This window comes from Arabidopsis thaliana, chromosome 5 (assembly GCF_000001735.4).
Source record: "Arabidopsis thaliana chromosome 5, partial sequence".
Taxonomy (NCBI): domain Eukaryota; kingdom Viridiplantae; phylum Streptophyta; class Magnoliopsida; order Brassicales; family Brassicaceae; genus Arabidopsis; species Arabidopsis thaliana.
Window position 1 is genome coordinate 4,249,309 of NC_003076.8, and position 16,645 is coordinate 4,265,953.

At 38.9% G+C, this 16,645-nt stretch overlaps 5 protein-coding genes and 1 long non-coding RNA gene across 9 annotated transcripts; 3 read left to right on the forward strand and 3 right to left on the reverse strand.

The window, feature by feature from the left end:
* The first annotated feature begins 3 nt into the window (after nt 1-3).
* AK-LYS1 (aspartate kinase 1) lies at nt 4-3,956 on the forward strand. The gene is made up of 13 exons (NM_121331.3): nt 4-609; nt 700-782; nt 883-923; nt 1,078-1,232; nt 1,557-1,706; nt 1,793-1,888; nt 1,978-2,094; nt 2,212-2,331; nt 2,420-2,512; nt 2,628-2,744; nt 2,840-2,956; nt 3,054-3,116; nt 3,191-3,956. Exons 1-13 carry the CDS (start codon nt 208-210, stop codon nt 3,344-3,346), a joined length of 1,710 nt encoding a protein of 569 aa, NP_196832.1. The 5' UTR covers nt 4-207; the 3' UTR covers nt 3,347-3,956.
* CRN (Protein kinase superfamily protein) lies at nt 3,534-6,070 on the reverse strand. Of its 3 annotated transcripts, none has more exons than NM_001085108.1 (3): nt 4,550-5,128; nt 4,012-4,474; nt 3,534-3,917 (listed from the first exon to the last, which is right to left on the reverse strand). In NM_001085108.1, exons 1-3 carry the CDS (start codon nt 4,905-4,907, stop codon nt 3,818-3,820), a joined length of 921 nt encoding a protein of 306 aa, NP_001078577.1. In that variant the 5' UTR covers nt 4,908-5,128; the 3' UTR covers nt 3,534-3,817. The 3 variants fall into 3 exon arrangements, with proteins under 3 accessions (NP_001078577.1, NP_850812.2, NP_196833.2); NM_121332.4 differs by having other exon boundaries at nt 3,535-3,925; nt 4,550-6,070; NM_180481.4 differs by having other exon boundaries at nt 3,534-3,925; nt 4,012-5,932.
* Nucleotides 4,645-5,013, forward strand: AT5G13295 (uncharacterized protein; the record flags this gene model as incomplete). Its single annotated transcript, NM_001343266.1, is given in 2 exon segments — nt 4,645-4,928; nt 4,944-5,013. The coding sequence occupies 2 exon segments, from the start codon at nt 4,645-4,647 to the stop codon at nt 5,011-5,013; spliced, it is 354 nt and encodes a 117-aa protein (NP_001331802.1).
* A 168-nt stretch (nt 6,071-6,238) lies between the features above and the next one.
* On the reverse strand, nt 6,239-13,260 carry SFC (ARF GTPase-activating protein). Its single transcript, NM_121333.4, has 19 exons — nt 12,666-13,260; nt 11,925-12,001; nt 11,710-11,810; nt 11,357-11,427; nt 11,083-11,145; nt 10,571-10,615; nt 10,105-10,170; nt 9,962-10,009; nt 9,764-9,859; nt 9,645-9,686; nt 9,265-9,480; nt 9,060-9,191; nt 8,699-8,929; nt 8,509-8,595; nt 8,086-8,421; nt 7,713-7,858; nt 7,541-7,625; nt 6,857-7,320; nt 6,239-6,747 (listed from the first exon to the last, which is right to left on the reverse strand). The coding sequence occupies exons 1-19, from the start codon at nt 12,708-12,710 to the stop codon at nt 6,615-6,617; spliced, it is 2,484 nt and encodes an 827-aa protein (NP_196834.3). The 5' UTR covers nt 12,711-13,260; the 3' UTR covers nt 6,239-6,614.
* Nucleotides 13,261-14,173: 913 nt separating this feature from the next.
* On the forward strand, nt 14,174-16,644 carry AT5G13310 (uncharacterized protein). 2 transcript variants are annotated; one of them, NM_001343267.1, is made up of 3 exons: nt 14,182-14,609; nt 14,926-15,773; nt 16,336-16,644. In NM_001343267.1, exons 1-2 carry the CDS (start codon nt 14,253-14,255, stop codon nt 15,679-15,681), a joined length of 1,113 nt encoding a protein of 370 aa, NP_001331631.1. In that variant the 5' UTR covers nt 14,182-14,252; the 3' UTR covers nt 15,682-15,773; nt 16,336-16,644. The 2 variants fall into 2 exon arrangements, with proteins under 2 accessions (NP_196835.1, NP_001331631.1); NM_121334.3 differs by having other exon boundaries at nt 14,174-14,609; nt 14,926-16,552.
* On the reverse strand, nt 16,327-16,601 carry AT5G02085. Its single transcript, NR_142570.1, has one exon. It is a non-coding gene; the product is annotated as an other RNA (long non-coding RNA).
* Nucleotide 16,645: the final 1 nt, after the last annotated feature.

The following is a 16,645-nucleotide window of genomic DNA, read 5'->3' on the forward strand; positions in this document are numbered from 1 at the left end:
TGCAACAAGCCAACAACCAAAACGGGTCAAAATCAAAATCAATGGTTGGTAATAAACGACAGCGTTTTAGTACAGAGACCCGAAGAGTGGAAGGTTCAAAGTTTCCTTCTTTGGTGTCTCTCATCAAATGAGAGTGAGCCGTACGATTTCTCTCCTCTTCTTGTTTTAAAAACCTATCAATAATATTCTTCTTCTTCCTCCTCTCAAATGGCGGCTACTAGGGTTCGTTGTTGTCATAGCAATGCAGCTTTCACCAGATTGCCACTTACCCGCCACCGAAACTCGCCGACGCTACCGATTTCTCTAAATCGTGTCGATTTCCCTACGCTGAAGAAATTATCATTACCCATTGGAGATGGCTCCTCCATTAGAAAGGTTTCAGGTTCAGGCAGCAGAAACATTGTGCGAGCTGTGTTGGAAGAGAAGAAGACAGAGGCGATAACGGAGGTAGATGAGAAGGGTATCACGTGCGTGATGAAGTTTGGTGGATCTTCGGTGGCGTCAGCTGAGAGAATGAAGGAAGTTGCTGATTTGATTTTGACTTTTCCGGAAGAAAGTCCCGTCATTGTTCTCTCTGCTATGGGGAAAACTACCAACAATCTCTTGCTTGTAATGCTGAGATTCTCTCCCTTTTCTCTGTTTTCTATTCAAAGTTTTGAATTTTTTTGATTGGAATTATTGGTTTTGTTGCTAGTGAAGGCGGGAGAGAAGGCGGTTAGTTGTGGTGTTTCTAATGCATCTGAGATTGAGGAGTTGAGCATTATAAAGGAATTGCATATCAGGTTTTGGTTTCTTGTAACTATGATTAATTTGGTACCTTTGAGTATCTTTTCCTTTGTTGCTGTTGGTTTTGATCAAGAATGTGTTTTTTTGTTGTTTCAGGACGGTGAAAGAGCTCAACATTGATCCCTCTGTTATTTTGAGTGAGCATATTTTAACTTGTAGACTTTCCAACATTTGGAGCTTCATTTCTTTCTAATTCTGATAAGGCTCATAAATTTTTGATTTGTGATGAGTTTGGTAATAATTCAAGAGTGTACATGCATTGCCTATTTATATCTTGGATACATTTTGCAGCCTATTTGGAGGAACTGGAGCAACTCCTGAAAGGCATTGCCATGATGAAGGAATTGACACTTCGAACCAGAGATTACTTAGTCTCTTTTGGAGAGTGTTTGTCTACAAGGATTTTTGCTGCTTATCTTAATACAATCGGTGTCAAGGCACGCCAAGTATGTCCATCATCATATTTTTAGTTCTACTGTAATTTTCTTAATTATATTATATATCACATTTGGTTGCTTATTTAGTCAAATTGATATCTTGGTAGATTAGGGTAGAAAAGTTCAATCTAGATTTAGAAAATATGATAAACAAATTCTATATACTCTGAATTGGTCATTTAACTTTTTTATTAGTTTGGTTTCGGTTATCAAGGAACACATATTGGTGTACTTTCTCTGTTACATGCTAAACTGGCCTTGGTGTGAGCTTTATTGCACAATGATCCGGCTCGCAAACATAGCTAAGTAGATTTATCGACCATTACTTTGCAGTATGATGCATTTGAAATTGGTTTCATTACAACGGATGATTTCACAAATGGGGATATCCTGGAGGCAACTTATCCAGCTGTTGCCAAGAGATTATATGATGATTGGATGCATGATCCTGCTGTTCCTATTGTAACAGGTTTCCTTGGGAAGGTATTTCAAACAGTTTACAATCTACAGATAATTAAGATTTTCATTCATGTTTCTGTGGCTTGCCTAATTATTTCATTCACTAATAGGGTTGGAAAACTGGTGCGGTTACTACCTTGGGTAGGGGTGGCAGTGATTTGACGGCAACCACAATTGGTAAAGCGTTGGGTTTGAAAGAGATTCAGGTTCTTCTACAATCTCAAAGTGTAATGTTTTCTCTTCAAACGTTGCATACCTTCTGTTCAGTTTGGATGTTTGTTTTTCCATTGAGTAGGTGTGGAAAGATGTCGATGGTGTTCTAACATGTGACCCTACTATATATAAGCGAGCTACACCAGTACCATATCTGACATTTGACGAAGCAGCCGAGCTAGCTTATTTTGGTGCACAGGTCCCACTCTACTTGTATGCAATAATACTCAAGTGTAGTTATTAGTATTGTTACATGAAAATTTGTATGTTGTAAATGCTCGAGTGGTTAAGTAAGGAAATTCACTTGTTGCTGCAGGTCTTGCACCCACAGTCAATGAGACCAGCAAGAGAGGGTGAGATTCCTGTTAGGGTTAAAAATTCTTATAACCCTAAGGCTCCTGGAACTATCATCACTAAAACAAGAGACATGACCAAGGTATATTGTCTCCTAATTGTGTTCTTTTATGAATCTCATGTGAGAACCTTCATAGCAAACAATTTTGTTTTTTGCTTTTTCATGACAGAGTATTCTAACGAGCATTGTTCTGAAACGTAATGTGACCATGCTGGATATAGCAAGCACCCGAATGCTTGGTCAAGTTGGCTTTCTTGCAAAGGTAAGGATGTACACTTTTTCATTGGCATGGTCTGAACTGTGGGCTGCTCCACCCTGTGGTCGTTTTGGTGTTGTTAATAATCAACACTGCCTGCTTGCCTCACTCTTTTTACTAGGTATTCTCGATATTTGAGGAGCTTGGCATTTCCGTAGATGTTGTTGCCACTAGTGAAGTCAGTATATCTCTGACACTGGATCCTTCAAAACTTTGGAGCAGAGAACTGATTCAACAGGTAAGTTCTTGTAGAATCCCCAATACGTGATTCCCAATTCATTTATGCGTGCTTTTCAAAGTCCTTTTTTTTTTTTTTTTTTTTTCTTGTTACAGGAGCTTGATCATGTAGTTGAAGAACTGGAGAAAATTGCAGTTGTGAATCTTCTAAAAGGAAGAGCAATCATCTCTCTAATTGGGAATGTTCAACATTCCTCCCTGATTTTAGAGAGGGTTAGATCTGGTCTCCTAATAAGATTACTTCAAGATTCTAACAAAGAAAGATATATTTCTTGTGCGCTTCTTACTTAATTGTTTTAACTTTGGGCAGGCGTTTCATGTTCTTTATACCAAAGGTGTCAATGTCCAGATGATATCACAAGGAGCATCCAAGGTAACATTGCTTATCACAAAACTCTCTTTCCGTTCTCACCTAACATATTCCTTTCTTGTTTCAATATCTCGCAGGTAAACATTTCCTTTATAGTAAACGAAGCTGAAGCTGAAGGTTGTGTTCAGGCTCTTCACAAATCCTTCTTCGAGAGCGGTGACCTCTCAGAGTTATTGATACAACCCAGACTTGGCAACGGGTCACCTGTCAGGACACTGCAAGTAGAAAATTGACTCGACAAGCTTATTGCTTGATCTGTGTTTTTCTTTGTATTCCTTCTGAGTGTAGTATGTACGTTCATCAAGCACTGCTTGTTGTCCTACGTTTAGGAACGGGAACTGCTGGCTACCTTTCGACTGTTGTAAGACCAATTTTTTGTACCATTTGCGTGATCAAAGTTAAACCAGTTACTAGCAAGAATAAAGAAAAAAGAATATATTGATGCAACTGCAGATGTCTGGATTGGTTTTACAGAGGTTTTGATACATGTAAGTACGTTGGGCTAAAAGCTGTGCAGTTGTGTAAGCATGTGGACAAGCTCATCACTTGAAGGCCGGTCTGCCGGAAAGTCAGAAAGGCAGATGATGGTGATTCTTAAAGCCATTAACATTTCGTCTTCCTCCACTTCCTCTCCAAGAATAGTCTTATCTAATGCTTCTCGTGCTTCCCCAGACTGTTGTAAATGTTTCAGCCACTGTCCTAAGCTACCTCCGCTTGCAGACTCTTCGCAGAACGGGTGGGTCGGGTCTCTTCCGGTTAAAAGAACACCCAATATCATCCCAAAGCTGAATATGTCGCTTTTGTCTGTGTATCTGTCACAAGGATTTGCATTACCGTGTTAGTAAAAGAGATGAAAAAGGAGTTAACTCAAAGGCTATGGTGTTGATATTTGAAGCACCTGTTACTTTGAGAGGACTCAGGGGCAGAGTAGCAAGATACCGCTGTGTGTGAACTAGGCATGATCTTGGCCAATCCACAATCAGCAAGCCGAGGCTCAAACTCAGAATCCAACATCACATTTGTAGGTTTCAGGTTATAATGAAGAATCTGGGTCTCACAACTGAAATGAAGATACTGAAGCCCTTTCACAATTCCAACTGCAACTCTAAGCCTAATCTCCCATCCAAGCTCTACCTCTTTCGTTCTAACTTTATTCATCACATCCTCAAGGCTACCATTAGGCATGTAATCATAGACCAGAGAGAACTCATCAGATTCGCGAACATAAGCTCGTAAACTCATAAGGTTCCTATGCCTTAACCCAGCAAGAAGCTCAAGTTCCTTCTGCAACCTTCTCTTAACCGACTTGCTACTACTACTTTCTGGTGAACCAACTCCTTCAAGTGAGCCTAGTCTCTTGACTGCAACCACTAGACCATTATCAAGAACCATCTTATAGTATTTACCATTAAGGTCAGAGCCAAGCAACTGAATACCATTACTGAGAGCTGCGTGGAGAGATTTAGGAGTAATCTTAGGAGAAAACACCACTGGACCTTTGAGAATTGGCGTCTGTTTCATGAATTTGACAATGCTACGAACCAAGAAAGCTAACACCAAAGCTGAAACCAACCCTGTTAAAATCCCTGAGACGATACTAATCACAATAACCTTGGAAGTGATTCTTGATTCAAGTGGTGTAGATGATGTTGAAGTTGTGGATAAGTGTTTAACAGTTCTTCTACGACAACTTGTACTTGTGCTTGTTCTTGAAAAGAAGACTAAGAAGAATAATAAGAGTAGAGAGATAGTGTTGCTACTACTACATCCATTTCTTCTTCTTCTTTGCTTCATTGCTGCTTCTACGAATAAAAGGTTTTTCAAGATTAGACACAATCTGAGAAAACCCAGAAAGGTGAAGCTGTTCAAAGCTTACATAAAAAGACACAGAAAAGTTTAAGACTTTTTCAATGCTACAGTGAAGCCTCTTCTCCCAAAACCACAAATATTCTCGAGAAAACCAATGAGAAACCACCAAGACAAAAAGGAAAATGGAATTCAACTCAAAATCTTCACGAAGAAGATGAATTAGAATATCATTGGCTCATAGATTCTTATCTGAAATTCTCACTCTTTTCCTCCAAAATAAAAATTGAAAATTTAAAGGAAGCTTATTAAAAAAAAAAAAAAACCCCACAATTTTCTTGATAAGGGGGGACACAAAAGTATCAAACTTTGTATGGGTATGTCTCGAAATAAACCCCAAAACTCAGTGCTAAACCCAAAAAGAGAGAGCAGAGAACAAACTTCAATGAGGGGTTTTCACAATATTACTATATCTGTGGTTGAAAGATGAAACAGAACAAACAAAACTATCCAAACTGTTTCAGCTCAATTAATCCCAGTAACCAAACACACACACACACACACACACACACACACACACACATAACACACTCTCTCTCTAGAACTCTCTTTTCAATACACAGTATCTGCGAGACCGTGACACACTCTCTCTCTCTCTCAGTCTCTCTCTCTATCCTCACAAAAAAGCATGACCGAGAATCCGTTACTTACAGCCAAAAAAAAATGGGGTTCCCGCCTTACAGTGGGGCCCACGATGTCAGGTGGTCGTGGTTAGACTGGGTCCCATAGCCACGTAGGCGGATGAAAGGGGAAGCTCTCGTTGCTTTCATGAGTGGCCGAAAGCAAGACATCGAGTACCGAGCTTGAGGGAAGGTAAAGACTAAAGAGAGCTGAAGCCAAAAGAAGATCTTGTCCGTTATTTAGATGCGGTTAGTGAGATATGGACCGTTGGATAGAAGAGAGTCTCGAGAATTTGTGCACTTTTGTCTTAGCGTGTGAGATTACTACTACACCTACAAAAGTGGTTCCTTTGTTTGTCTGAGAATAATTGCTTTCTCTTCTTTTTCCTTGTAAAAAATTATTATATTTTTTTTGTTAAAGGTAAAAGCTTTATGCTGTAGTGCTTTTATTCAAAGTTAGGTCTTGTTTTCCGATTTGAACCACATTCCTTTTTATAAAAATATCTTGGGTTGAAAAAAGATTAGCCTAATTGAAATGGTAACACTATTATCAAAAGACTCAAAACTATGAATGTAATGGGAATAAGTGGACCAATATGTACTCTGGTCTGAAAATTGACAATTAACTTTCAAACTTGGGCCTGGTTTAACACGTAAATTATCTTAGTTTTGACACAGATTCAAAACCAAAATCGAGCCACAAATTAAATACGTTAATACGAAGTGAACAAAACCATAAGTAATTGCTTACAAGTTACAACGTCTGGACATGACAAACTCAGGATGCTATAGTCCCACATACACACAACACGACACAATACAATACACTATAATTTCCCAATATGCAGCCTATATCCATCCATCACAAAAACATCAATACAATACTTAATTGGGGGCTAAACTTGCTAGAGACCATTAGAGGTCCTTCTTTAGTGTTGATTGGCTCTTCAGACCGTGAAAGCAACGATGAAACATAGCTCCGGAATTTTTATGTCCGCAAGCCTATGCATCTTTATCAGCACTGTCTGTGATTGTATCCATTTGTGTCTGAAAGGAGAGCAAGAACTTCTGGATCAGTAAAATTTGACTCTGCAGCAATATCAAGAGCGGTTTTGCCTTCTCTGTTCATAGCTTCCGGGTCTGCTCCCCTGCAACATACACACAACTTGTGTGAAAACTTTTAACATTTCCAAAGGATTTAGCCAGAGAAAATGTTAGGGACATTTTGGATAAGCGGATCTAAGAAGACCAACTCACCTAGTGAGAAGCAATCTTGCTATTGTCACTTTTCCTCTGAGAAGACAACAGTGCAGCGGCGTTTGACCACTTGAATCTGAGGCGTTTACATTTGCACCATACTGCAGCAAAAGCTCTACCATCCCAAGGTCTGCCTTCTCACAAGCACAGTGAAGCAGAGAGGAACCTCCGCTTCCCTCAGGAGATATATTTGAAGAACTACCTGTTCTATCAAGTAACTCATTTCTTAATCTGAGTAGAACATCCTCACGCTTTGGCCTTTCTGGTACTAATATTACTCTGGAAAGTGTTAACGAAGAACTGGAAGTTTGGTCATACACATAATTCACATCCGCATCACCATTGACAATGAGCCGGTAAACAGCTTTTTTATCATTGCCACTCACTGCGTCCCACATTTGTTGTGCAGCTGATTGTGGGAAATCGCTGTCTCTTGATCTCCGAACAAATAACTTCTCCGCATACTGTGGAATGACAAAAAAAAAAAAAGTTTGAATGAGCTTTCCTGAACATTGCCTATGACCGAGCAACGAGAGAATGCCTCGAAAGTAAATATTTTCTACATGCTCAATGAATATTTGAAGGAACAACATACTGGGAAGAAATAAGCACGCCCTCGAGAAGAAAAATAGCTTCATTTATCTCCAACATAAGGAATCAAATAAAGGGTAGAAGCTTAAAAACCTTAGCTTGTATATACTTCTCCTTGATAGATATCATATCAGCATAGCTGGGTTTTCCAGTGACCATCACCCTGGATTTATCAGACCTGCACATATTTGGCAGAGTAATTTTAACATTATGATTTCTAGGTGATCAAAGTTATCATCACTTTCAAACATAAATGGAGTTTTACACTGTTAAGCCGGGGTCAAAATGGATGGCGCTCCTTGAATGAAGCAATTCCTCCCAAACTGTGTTTGCGAAAGTATTTCCAAGAGCTTGGAACAAACTTATAACAGATGGCTCCCATACTTTCACGTCGAGAGTGAGTGACCTAACCTGTAGCAACAGCCAACTTCAGATTGCTGTATAACTTATGTCAAATTGAAGGCCGAGCCATCCAAAGTTCAAATTCTATCACATGCTCTATAATCTGAATTGCTATTGAATATAAGCCTAGTGTCACTTCAAAATTCTCATGGACTTCTTTACGTCCTTCCATAAGTTGGTTGTTATAGAGCCTACATATATTTTCTAAGCAATTAAGAGTTCTGGAGATTTTTTACCTTAGATATATGCACACCAAGATTACGGTGAACACCAGAACATTCGATACAGACAAGAACCCCCAGATTTAAAGAAGCCCAGTCTGGTTCTGGAGCTCCACAATCCGCACATTTGTCATTCCCACAGACCTTTCGAAGAGCATCAATGGGCTTCTCACCCTTTCTAATGGACCGTTGCGGCTGAAAACTTCTTGATGGCCTTTCATTGTACCCCAAAAAGCTCCTCTCACATACAAATTCTTCAGTAGTAGGATGATCATATTCAGAACTTTCATATGAGCTACTTTCACTAGCAGATCGATGGTGGCCACTTCCCATGGGACTACCAGGAAGACGCTGAAATGTAGCCGATGGACAATCACCAAAGTTGCATTGGTATTTAATATGAGCCTGGTCAGGTAAAGGAATAATGATAATACTTACCTGTTCAGGGACCTGAGAACTAAGTAGTGATGCAATAACCCCAGTGATCTTTTCTATCCAATCCATTTGATCGAGTGCACTCTCAGCCTGCACTGACAAACATAAGTAAACACTGAGTGAAAACTATTAAACTTGGGCAAACATGTATACAATAAAGTTTTAAGGCAGTAACAAACACTCTGAATCAAACCTGCAACGTGTAGTTTTTTGTAGGTGATATGATCCTAAAGCAAAACCTCAGATCTGATTGATCAGCGTCGACTTTAATTGTTGAGGTGAGTAAGTTCACTGTATGACGAGCTACAGACTTCTCATCATGGACACCACCATGTCCATGATTATTCGAAGAAAGCCACCTACTAAGCAGTCCAGACCCAAGCTCGGAGCTATTTCTCTGTCCAGAAAGCTGGCTTCCAGACCCCTAAACATCAAATAATCTAAGTCAGAGTGTGAAAAGAATGGGTCAAATAGATTTTTACTTTATGAACACCATACCGTTTGCATAATTCTGCTGTTTTCAAATAAAAGATAAATATAAAACCAAAACTCACAGATGGTTTGCTACACTGTTTTCGGTAATAATAGAGCATTCCCCGGCTGTCAAGAACAAAAAACCTTCTTTTCCAGTCTCCTCTCAGGTTTGAAGATCGTTTAGAGAGATAACCTTGCCTTATTGTTTGCACCTGAAAGCACCAAGAAATGTTAATAGTACTCTCTGGAAGATGTATCAATCATATGTTAAAGACGTTGATCAACCTTTCCTCTTGCAGCAGATTGCATTACGGCGTCTATCATTTTGTGAGAGCTTCTACCGATTGCTTGTATGCCATCTCCATTTGGTGATCCATTAGAACCATTTGAACCCCACCTGCTCTCTCGATCAACCTGTCTTTTGTACTCCTGCATCTTTTCATTAAGTGCTGCTTGTTCATAATTTGATCTTTCTCTGGATTGTTGCGCATATGTCAAGACCTACAAAAAAAGAGTTGATGTATAAGTAGTTTTCTAAATGCTACTATCTCCGCGTTTTCAACACATGTGAAGATTCATACATAGTCGTAGAAGAGAATTATACATAAACCCCAAATATTTAGGGATCTATCACTTGAAGAAAAGGAAAATAACATTAAACCGACCTGATTGATATATGGTTCCATCTGATGCAGTAATTCGTAACCCTGAAAGCAACCACGTTTAGATTTGACACAAACCTTTCCAGACTATTTTATAATTCTAAGCAGCATAACAAACTTACCTGTTTGAAGTACCGAAGATGTGCATCCATTGTTCCACTGACTGCTTCCAAAAATTCAAACCTTTTCTTAGCTTCAACATTTGATAGAGCAGTCACCTGAGCATAAATTAGGGAAACCAAATGATTACTTCAACAATACTACGTATGGACAGCAAGTATGTAGATTTGAACACTCAAGATCAAACGATAGAAAATTACAAGGTTGAACCGAGCTTGCTCAAACATAGACCTCGAAGTATGAAGTTCCTGTCAGTGTCAAAATATGTTAGTTACAACATAGAAATAAAAATACATGGTTATCAAAAATCAGAAACGAGCTTTACTAAAATCATGCACCATACCTGTTCTAAAGCAGCAGCAACGTCACTTTTTGTACCTTTCCTCAAAGATAAAAACTTCTCACGGGCCTAAAGCACAATAAGAAGTTAATTAGTTAATCGTCCAGATAAGTGGGAGCCGTGGACCCAATATGCCTCTCTATTTCTATCAGTTATTTTCCAAGCTACAAATGTAGCATGAACAAAAAAACTAGCTAGGTTTCTGCAAATTTATACACTGCCTGCACGGAAACTGCAACACATATCATAACTTTGAAAAAGAGGAACCCTAGCGTTCCTCCATTAACGAGGAATGATTCTAAAATATTTGAGCTCGACCCATTTTGTCTGGTTGAAACTTTTCATACAGATTTACATCTAGTAAAGAAAAGAGTCAGGATGAGAACTTTTAATCTTTCCAAAATATCTTTTGTAGTGCAAACCAAGTCAGCGGAGTGGGGAAAACAAAAATCCTTGACAAAAGGGATACCTGATCGTAGGTAAGGCTAGCCTTGTCAAAGCGCTTCCGAGCTTCCTGTGGCAAAAATGATCTCTCAGGGTTCCATATCCAAATATAACCATGTCATGCTAGCCTACTATAAAAATGGAAAAAGATATATCTGGACAAGCTGACTAGCCACAATGTAAAGGCAGGCTCAAGAAACTTAACCATATTTTCCGCAATCATCAGACCTTATCTACATTAATGACCTCAGAAAATATTCACAATTATATTTTGTTTGGGGAAGGTTGACCACATGAGTGATAATTAGTTCTTTTTTTTAGATTTCTAGTGCTGCAAGTCAAACCAGAAGAACAAGACCTAATGTCCATATTAAATTAAATGCCTCTTGGCAGGTCTTCATATTTTCTCTATTCACACATGCAGAATATTTGTCCTCCATTGTTTAATAGATATTCTAGTCAATACTAATACCTCAATGATGCAAAGTTAACTCAAAACATGTATATCAAGCCAATAATAAAGGAAGCAGCTTGTACCTTAACTTCATGCAAGTCCATATTGGCAAACTGAAGTAATCTGTCATTCAGTATATGTTCCACCTGACAATGGAACTCATCAAAATCAAAACCTGGATTGAAATGACTTGATCTGCTCTAAATCTATATGATGTCTTAAGGTAAAGCAAACTATAAAGAGGCCATTTTTGCTGAAGGAAAACAAAGCTATCCTACGTTGATACCACAGGAGTTATCAGAGAGAAGGCTGGGAATAGGGAGAAACAGAGAGTGTCAAAATAGCAAACTAGCATACCTGTGACCGAAGAACTTCCTTATAAGTCCCAATTTCCCTCAACGCAATTGTAAATTTCGTCATTACCGGTCCTGGCACAGCAAGTTAGAGTTTGTCAGCACTTTTAACAGCAAATTGTTAACATTTCCACCAAAACCAGTGAATCTAACAACCCTAGCAAAGAGAAAGCGAAGAGAAAGAGCGGGAACAACAACTTCCCTCATAATTTAAGGCCACTATCAGTATTTAGTGCTTAAAAACGAAATTATGAATTCTAAAATGGAAAGTGCCAAAGAATCTCAGATGAAAACTGCAAAGATTATGGGAATAAACAGACAATATGCTACTGCGAGTTTCCATATAATCGGTCATACCTCCAAAAGCCACACTTATTGGATCATTATGGCCTCCACCAAATGTTTCAAGTGCACTTGCGAAAGCAATGTCCCCATCGTATGCCTCGCCTAGTCCTTCACTGTAAAAAGAAAGAATAATCTATCGCTGTTAAAAGATACATGTTTCAGCCAGAAGAAAACTCTAAATGTAGAGCTACAATCCTAATTAGCTGTGAAAATTTGAACTAGCATACGTGTATTTCCGGCATCCTTTGTAAAACTTGAGACTTCTTTCCCGCAATATTTCTGCGCTCTCCTCCATGCTTTGTAACTATTTAAGAAAAAGATATCAATGTAAGAACGCAGCTGCGGAAGGAAAAATACATAAACGCAAAGAAAACAGTAAAGACACAATCCAATTATGGAAGAAACTGCAACTATGGATAACCCCAAAGATTGAGTGATTCAGGCACTCTATATAGGGGCAAAAGAATCATCAACTTCAGGCAAACAGAGCAGTTGTTGGACAGAATTTGAGCTACACTAGGAACTTCCTTAGCATTTAAGTTGAGTTAGATAGCAGAAGTCCTACTAAACCAGTGAGCATGAAAGTAGTAGCTAAGTGGACACAAATGTATCCTAAACACACGAATCAGAGACCCAAACAAGTGCACTGGATCATAAGTCATTTCACATTTCATGGAGCAACAAGTTAAAGCGCGAATAGGCCGTCCAGATAAACCAATTTCTTAGTGACACATTAATTCGAACCTTCCAGTGAAGTTCCACTCACATTTTGGAATATAAATGTCGGTGGACATTCAAAATTCCAGACACAACACATCCTAATGGCTCCAAAATTAGTATCTGTTGACAACTTTTGAAGAACAAATCTCGCCTAATATGACCCAATTTTAACCTACGACACTAAAAGACTGGACACATCAAGACAAGCACACATAGACAGGAACCAAAGATATGTAGTAGAAACAAACCTGTTTGCGGAACATGGGAGAGTCATCAAGCTTAGTGAAATGCATTTTGAGCTAATTTATTACTTCCTCTTCTTCGACACAAACAGCAATTAACATAACACGAACACACACACCAAAAACCTAAAAGCTAGAACCACCACTATGTCTCACACAGACGCCATAAACGAACAAAAACGTGAGATCCTCTCCTCCCAAAGCTTCCCCGAAATATCCAACAGAAACAGAAACCGATGATCTTCAAAGTCTCGAGCCAAGCGTAATTTTGAGCTGGTGTTTTTTTCTCGCGAAATCGAGAGAGAACAAAACAAGAAAACAGTGGGGGTGTGTTTTTTAGATGAAGTGTCTCGGGAGAAGAGAAGAGACAGACAAATCAAAGAAAGGAAGAAAAAAAACTTCACCGTCTTTGTGAAAATTTTAACCACAAAAGACGGCGAAACTATGCCGTTTTAGTTACCGCCGGAGATCGTGAAGGTTGGTAAGATACGACGTCGTTTCAAGTGTAAATTTTTTAAAGAGAGGACTGACTGTGCTTTTTCTGTAACAGTGGTCATCTGAGAAAACAAGGACTCTGGCTAAAATCCACTATATCCACGCGCCTTTAAAGCCCGTGTAGTATTAAAGAGGCTGGAAATTAGGAGGCGCGTGTAGTAAACGCGATTCTCTCGAGAGTATTAATAGAGAGGGGAGAGTGGGACCCGTTATCTGGTTGCTTCTCCATTATCTTTTGTTCCGGAGAGACAGAGAGGCCAGTGGGGTATAAATGATTCCTTTTAAGACATGTTTATTTTATTTTATATGAAAATATCTTTAAATATAAAAAATTGAACACTTATGATTACTTTCTTTTGGAAAAAAATTGTTAAAGCAAAAAGAAAAGTGGGAGAAATTTGGAAAAAATGGACACGATGATCTTACTTTCTTTTGCAGACTTTACAGTCGCATATGATTATTAAAATACATTTTCTTGGTTTCAAAATCCTTATTGTTTAATGAAATGTATGATCTCTTGAGTCTTGTCCAGCTAGTTCAATATTGTTTAATCATAACGATAATCGTCTTAAATCTAGGTTAAGATCTTTGTTCAACTGGTAAAACTAAGACATCTGCAATTAAAAACATAATAATGAACATTATGTATTACTATTAACCAACATTTAATATGGTCTTCTAATCAGATTTTCTCACATCAATTTTCTTTCATCTTTCTCACAACATTTATCGTATGTTTTCTCTCTCAAATGATTTCCGACATATGGCTATCAATCTAATGTAACTTAGATCTCTCTTTTCCTTTTTAGACTGTCGCATCTTTCATTTCCTTATTGACCTCAAACGGCCTACGGATACTAAAATCCACTTTAGCACACAACCAAAAAAAAATTAAAAACTGTATAGAGGTAACAGTGACTAGTAGGCCGATATTGGGCCAAGAAGTAGGAAATTCCATTAAGCCAGGCCCATTATAAAATGCCCATTTAAAATTTGTTTTGTTATAGGATCACACGAAAGGCGGTCTATTATTTTGTTCGTTCTTCGTTTATTCACAGCAATCGATTTGTGTGTGTTTCAATTTCTAATAGCTTCACAATGGCATCGTCTGGATCAGCCGACGAAGATTTCCAGTCTCGCGTTGCGAAGATCTTCGGATCTCTACCCTTCTCTCGTCCTTCGTCTTCCAAGTTTTCCACGTCGTCTTCTGCTCCGGCGTCGCGGCAGCAATCGGGGTCGGTGTGGACTCTCTCCGACACAGAGGTAGAGAAGCGGGAGTGGAAGCGAGATTCGTACGATAGAGACGAGATTCCTTGTGCTTCATCCTTTGACGAGCTCTTAAAACAGCAGAAGCCTTCCGAGGATGATCTCAAAGATATTGATTGCGGCGAGGATTTTGATGGTGTGTGGAGTATCAGAGCCTCCATGGGCCTTGATCGCACTCTCGATGACGAGGTAAATCAATTTTGGTCTCTTAACGATTGTTTCTCATTGCTTAGCTAATTGAAATTAGGGAACAGTGTTGGTCTTTTCTCTTGGATTTGGTAGATTCATATGAGAAGAGCATTGAATTTTTAATGTAGTATCATATTGGTTTGTGTGACTTATAGAGTTTTTGTACGTGAATCATCAACCTATGTAACCAGCTTTAAGATTCTTGAATTTGAGTTTTTCTTGCTATAACTATATGTAGCACATACCGTATTATGAATAGGATGTCACTTTCTTTGATGCTGAGTGTTGTTTCCATGAATTATGCTTCTTAACACAGGCAGAGGAAGATGAGTATGATAAAGTTGCACTAGGGGAAGAGAATGACGGTGAAGGCTGTGGGCGGATTCGGGATCCTCGTGCTAACTATGTTGCTGCAAGAATTAGGCTGAAGGAAGATGAAATTGAGGCTAACAAGTTTAATACTTCTGCAAGTCAACCTTCGGAAAGCAAAGAGCCACACGCAGAAGAATCATCCGAAGCTATGCCGCGAAAACCTATACTCAAAAGGAAGGAGAATAGTTCAGATTCAGAAGCAAGGACAAGTAAGCGAGTCAGGTTTGATTCTGTGCCTGAAGAAACATTGAAGAAGCCTGAAGATACTTGTTCAGCTTCTGCCTCGTCAAAAATCGTATCTCATCAGGGAAAAAGTGGTGCTCGGGTACCGGATTACTTGCTAAATCCTTCGAGTTACACCCGTTACAGCTTTGATCCATCTTGTGAATTGGATGTGGAGTCCCCAACAGGAGAGTACATGGACACTCCCAATGCTGTTGAAGGATTGAAAAATCCAGAGTCAGAATCATTTCCAAAAGTCTCCTTTATTCCGCAGAATAAGACCAAGGACGTAAGTGAAGACAGTAGTAACTGTAATGAGACGAAGCCTATCGTAGCTGGAGAGTTGGCAGAAGAAGAGAGACCAAGTGCAACAGAAGATGGGGATACTGAAATACGAGAATCAGAGAGCTGCACCAGTTTCCAAAGCAAAGGTCGTCAATATCGTGCCAAGCTTAGTTTAGATGAAACAGATGTCTGATCTTTCACATACCAGTTTGGTTGGAAAACGCTACACAGAGATGAAGTTGGGGTCCATGAGATACAATCATGTAGCATCTTTTAGCCGCACATGTAAGATATTTTTAATTCCTAGACTTCTTTTTTACCCAATTTAGAGACTGTATTACAGCGAATGTATGGTAACATAGTAAGAAACTGTTTACCTTTGAGACTGGTTGATAGTACACGCAGAAGAGAATCTAAAGCTACCTCAACTTCCTGGAAGCTATCTTGATAGATTCCAGTGATGTTGCCACAAGTTTTGATTCAACACTAGTGAATCGTTTCTGGGAAGATTCCAGGGTTAAAGAAAGACATGGTTTTGAGCAAGCAATTTATAATTATGAGCAGGTGAAAGTCTGTTGATCTGAGAAAGAAGGAAACACCTCTTCTTATTTTCTTTTTGATTCAATTCATCAAGTTTAGTATGACTGCAGATTAATCAAATCATGGATTCCAATTGTTTGCGTTAAAGATTTTTGCTTAAAGCAAAGCTGTCGTTAATTGAGCAATTGCTTAGGGTTGTTCCTTCAGTTCGTGAATCTGTTTTTACGGGTTTTCAGCTTATGGTTTCATCAAAAGACCACTCGTTGTTGCAGTGTTTTTTAAACATTACACATGTCTTTCCTGACAGGAGGAGAAAGTTCTAATCCGAAGACAAGACTGGTGTGAAAATTTCTGGTTTGTTTTAGATGAGATGCATATATGTATGTATGAACGAAAACAGAGAAAAAAAATGGGAGGGACGGACACAATACTGCTGTTGTTGAGCCTTAAACGGCTTTGACAAGCTGTCTTTTTTCCTTAATACTGTATGTGTGCATAACTCATATACCACATTCATCATTTTGTGTAACTTGCTTAAAGATCCATTCCATGGATAGCTCTCTTAACTATGGCCTCTTGTTTCTGCGTACGGATGCATTTATAAAATGTTGTTTTTT

Excerpts from the sequence above, each read along its gene's own strand:
- AK-LYS1 (NM_121331.3), top strand. The coding sequence starts at position 208 with ATGGCGGCTACTAGGGTTCGTTGTTGTCATAGCAATGCAGCTTTCACC. Across the intron at positions 924-1,077 it reads TGATCCCTCTGTTATTTTGA|CCTATTTGGAGGAACTGGAG; the intron begins GTGAGCATATTT and ends TACATTTTGCAG. Across the intron at positions 2,332-2,419 it reads AAACAAGAGACATGACCAAG|AGTATTCTAACGAGCATTGT; the intron begins GTATATTGTCTC and ends TTTTCATGACAG.
- CRN (NM_180481.4), bottom strand. The coding sequence starts at position 4,907 with ATGAAGCAAAGAAGAAGAAGAAATGGATGTAGTAGTAGCAACACTATC. Across the intron at positions 3,926-4,011 it reads GAGTCCTCTCAAAGTAACAG|ATACACAGACAAAAGCGACA; the intron begins GTGCTTCAAATA and ends TCCTTGTGACAG.
- SFC (NM_121333.4), bottom strand. The coding sequence starts at position 12,710 with ATGCATTTCACTAAGCTTGATGACTCTCCCATGTTCCGCAAACAG. Across the intron at positions 9,687-9,763 it reads ATCTTCGGTACTTCAAACAG|GGTTACGAATTACTGCATCA; the intron begins GTAAGTTTGTTA and ends GGTTGCTTTCAG. Across the intron at positions 8,930-9,059 it reads AACAGTGTAGCAAACCATCT|GGGTCTGGAAGCCAGCTTTC; the intron begins GTGAGTTTTGGT and ends TTTGATGTTTAG.
- AT5G13310 (NM_121334.3), top strand. The coding sequence starts at position 14,253 with ATGGCATCGTCTGGATCAGCCGACGAAGATTTCCAGTCTCGCGTTGCG. Across the intron at positions 14,610-14,925 it reads ATCGCACTCTCGATGACGAG|GCAGAGGAAGATGAGTATGA; the intron begins GTAAATCAATTT and ends TTCTTAACACAG.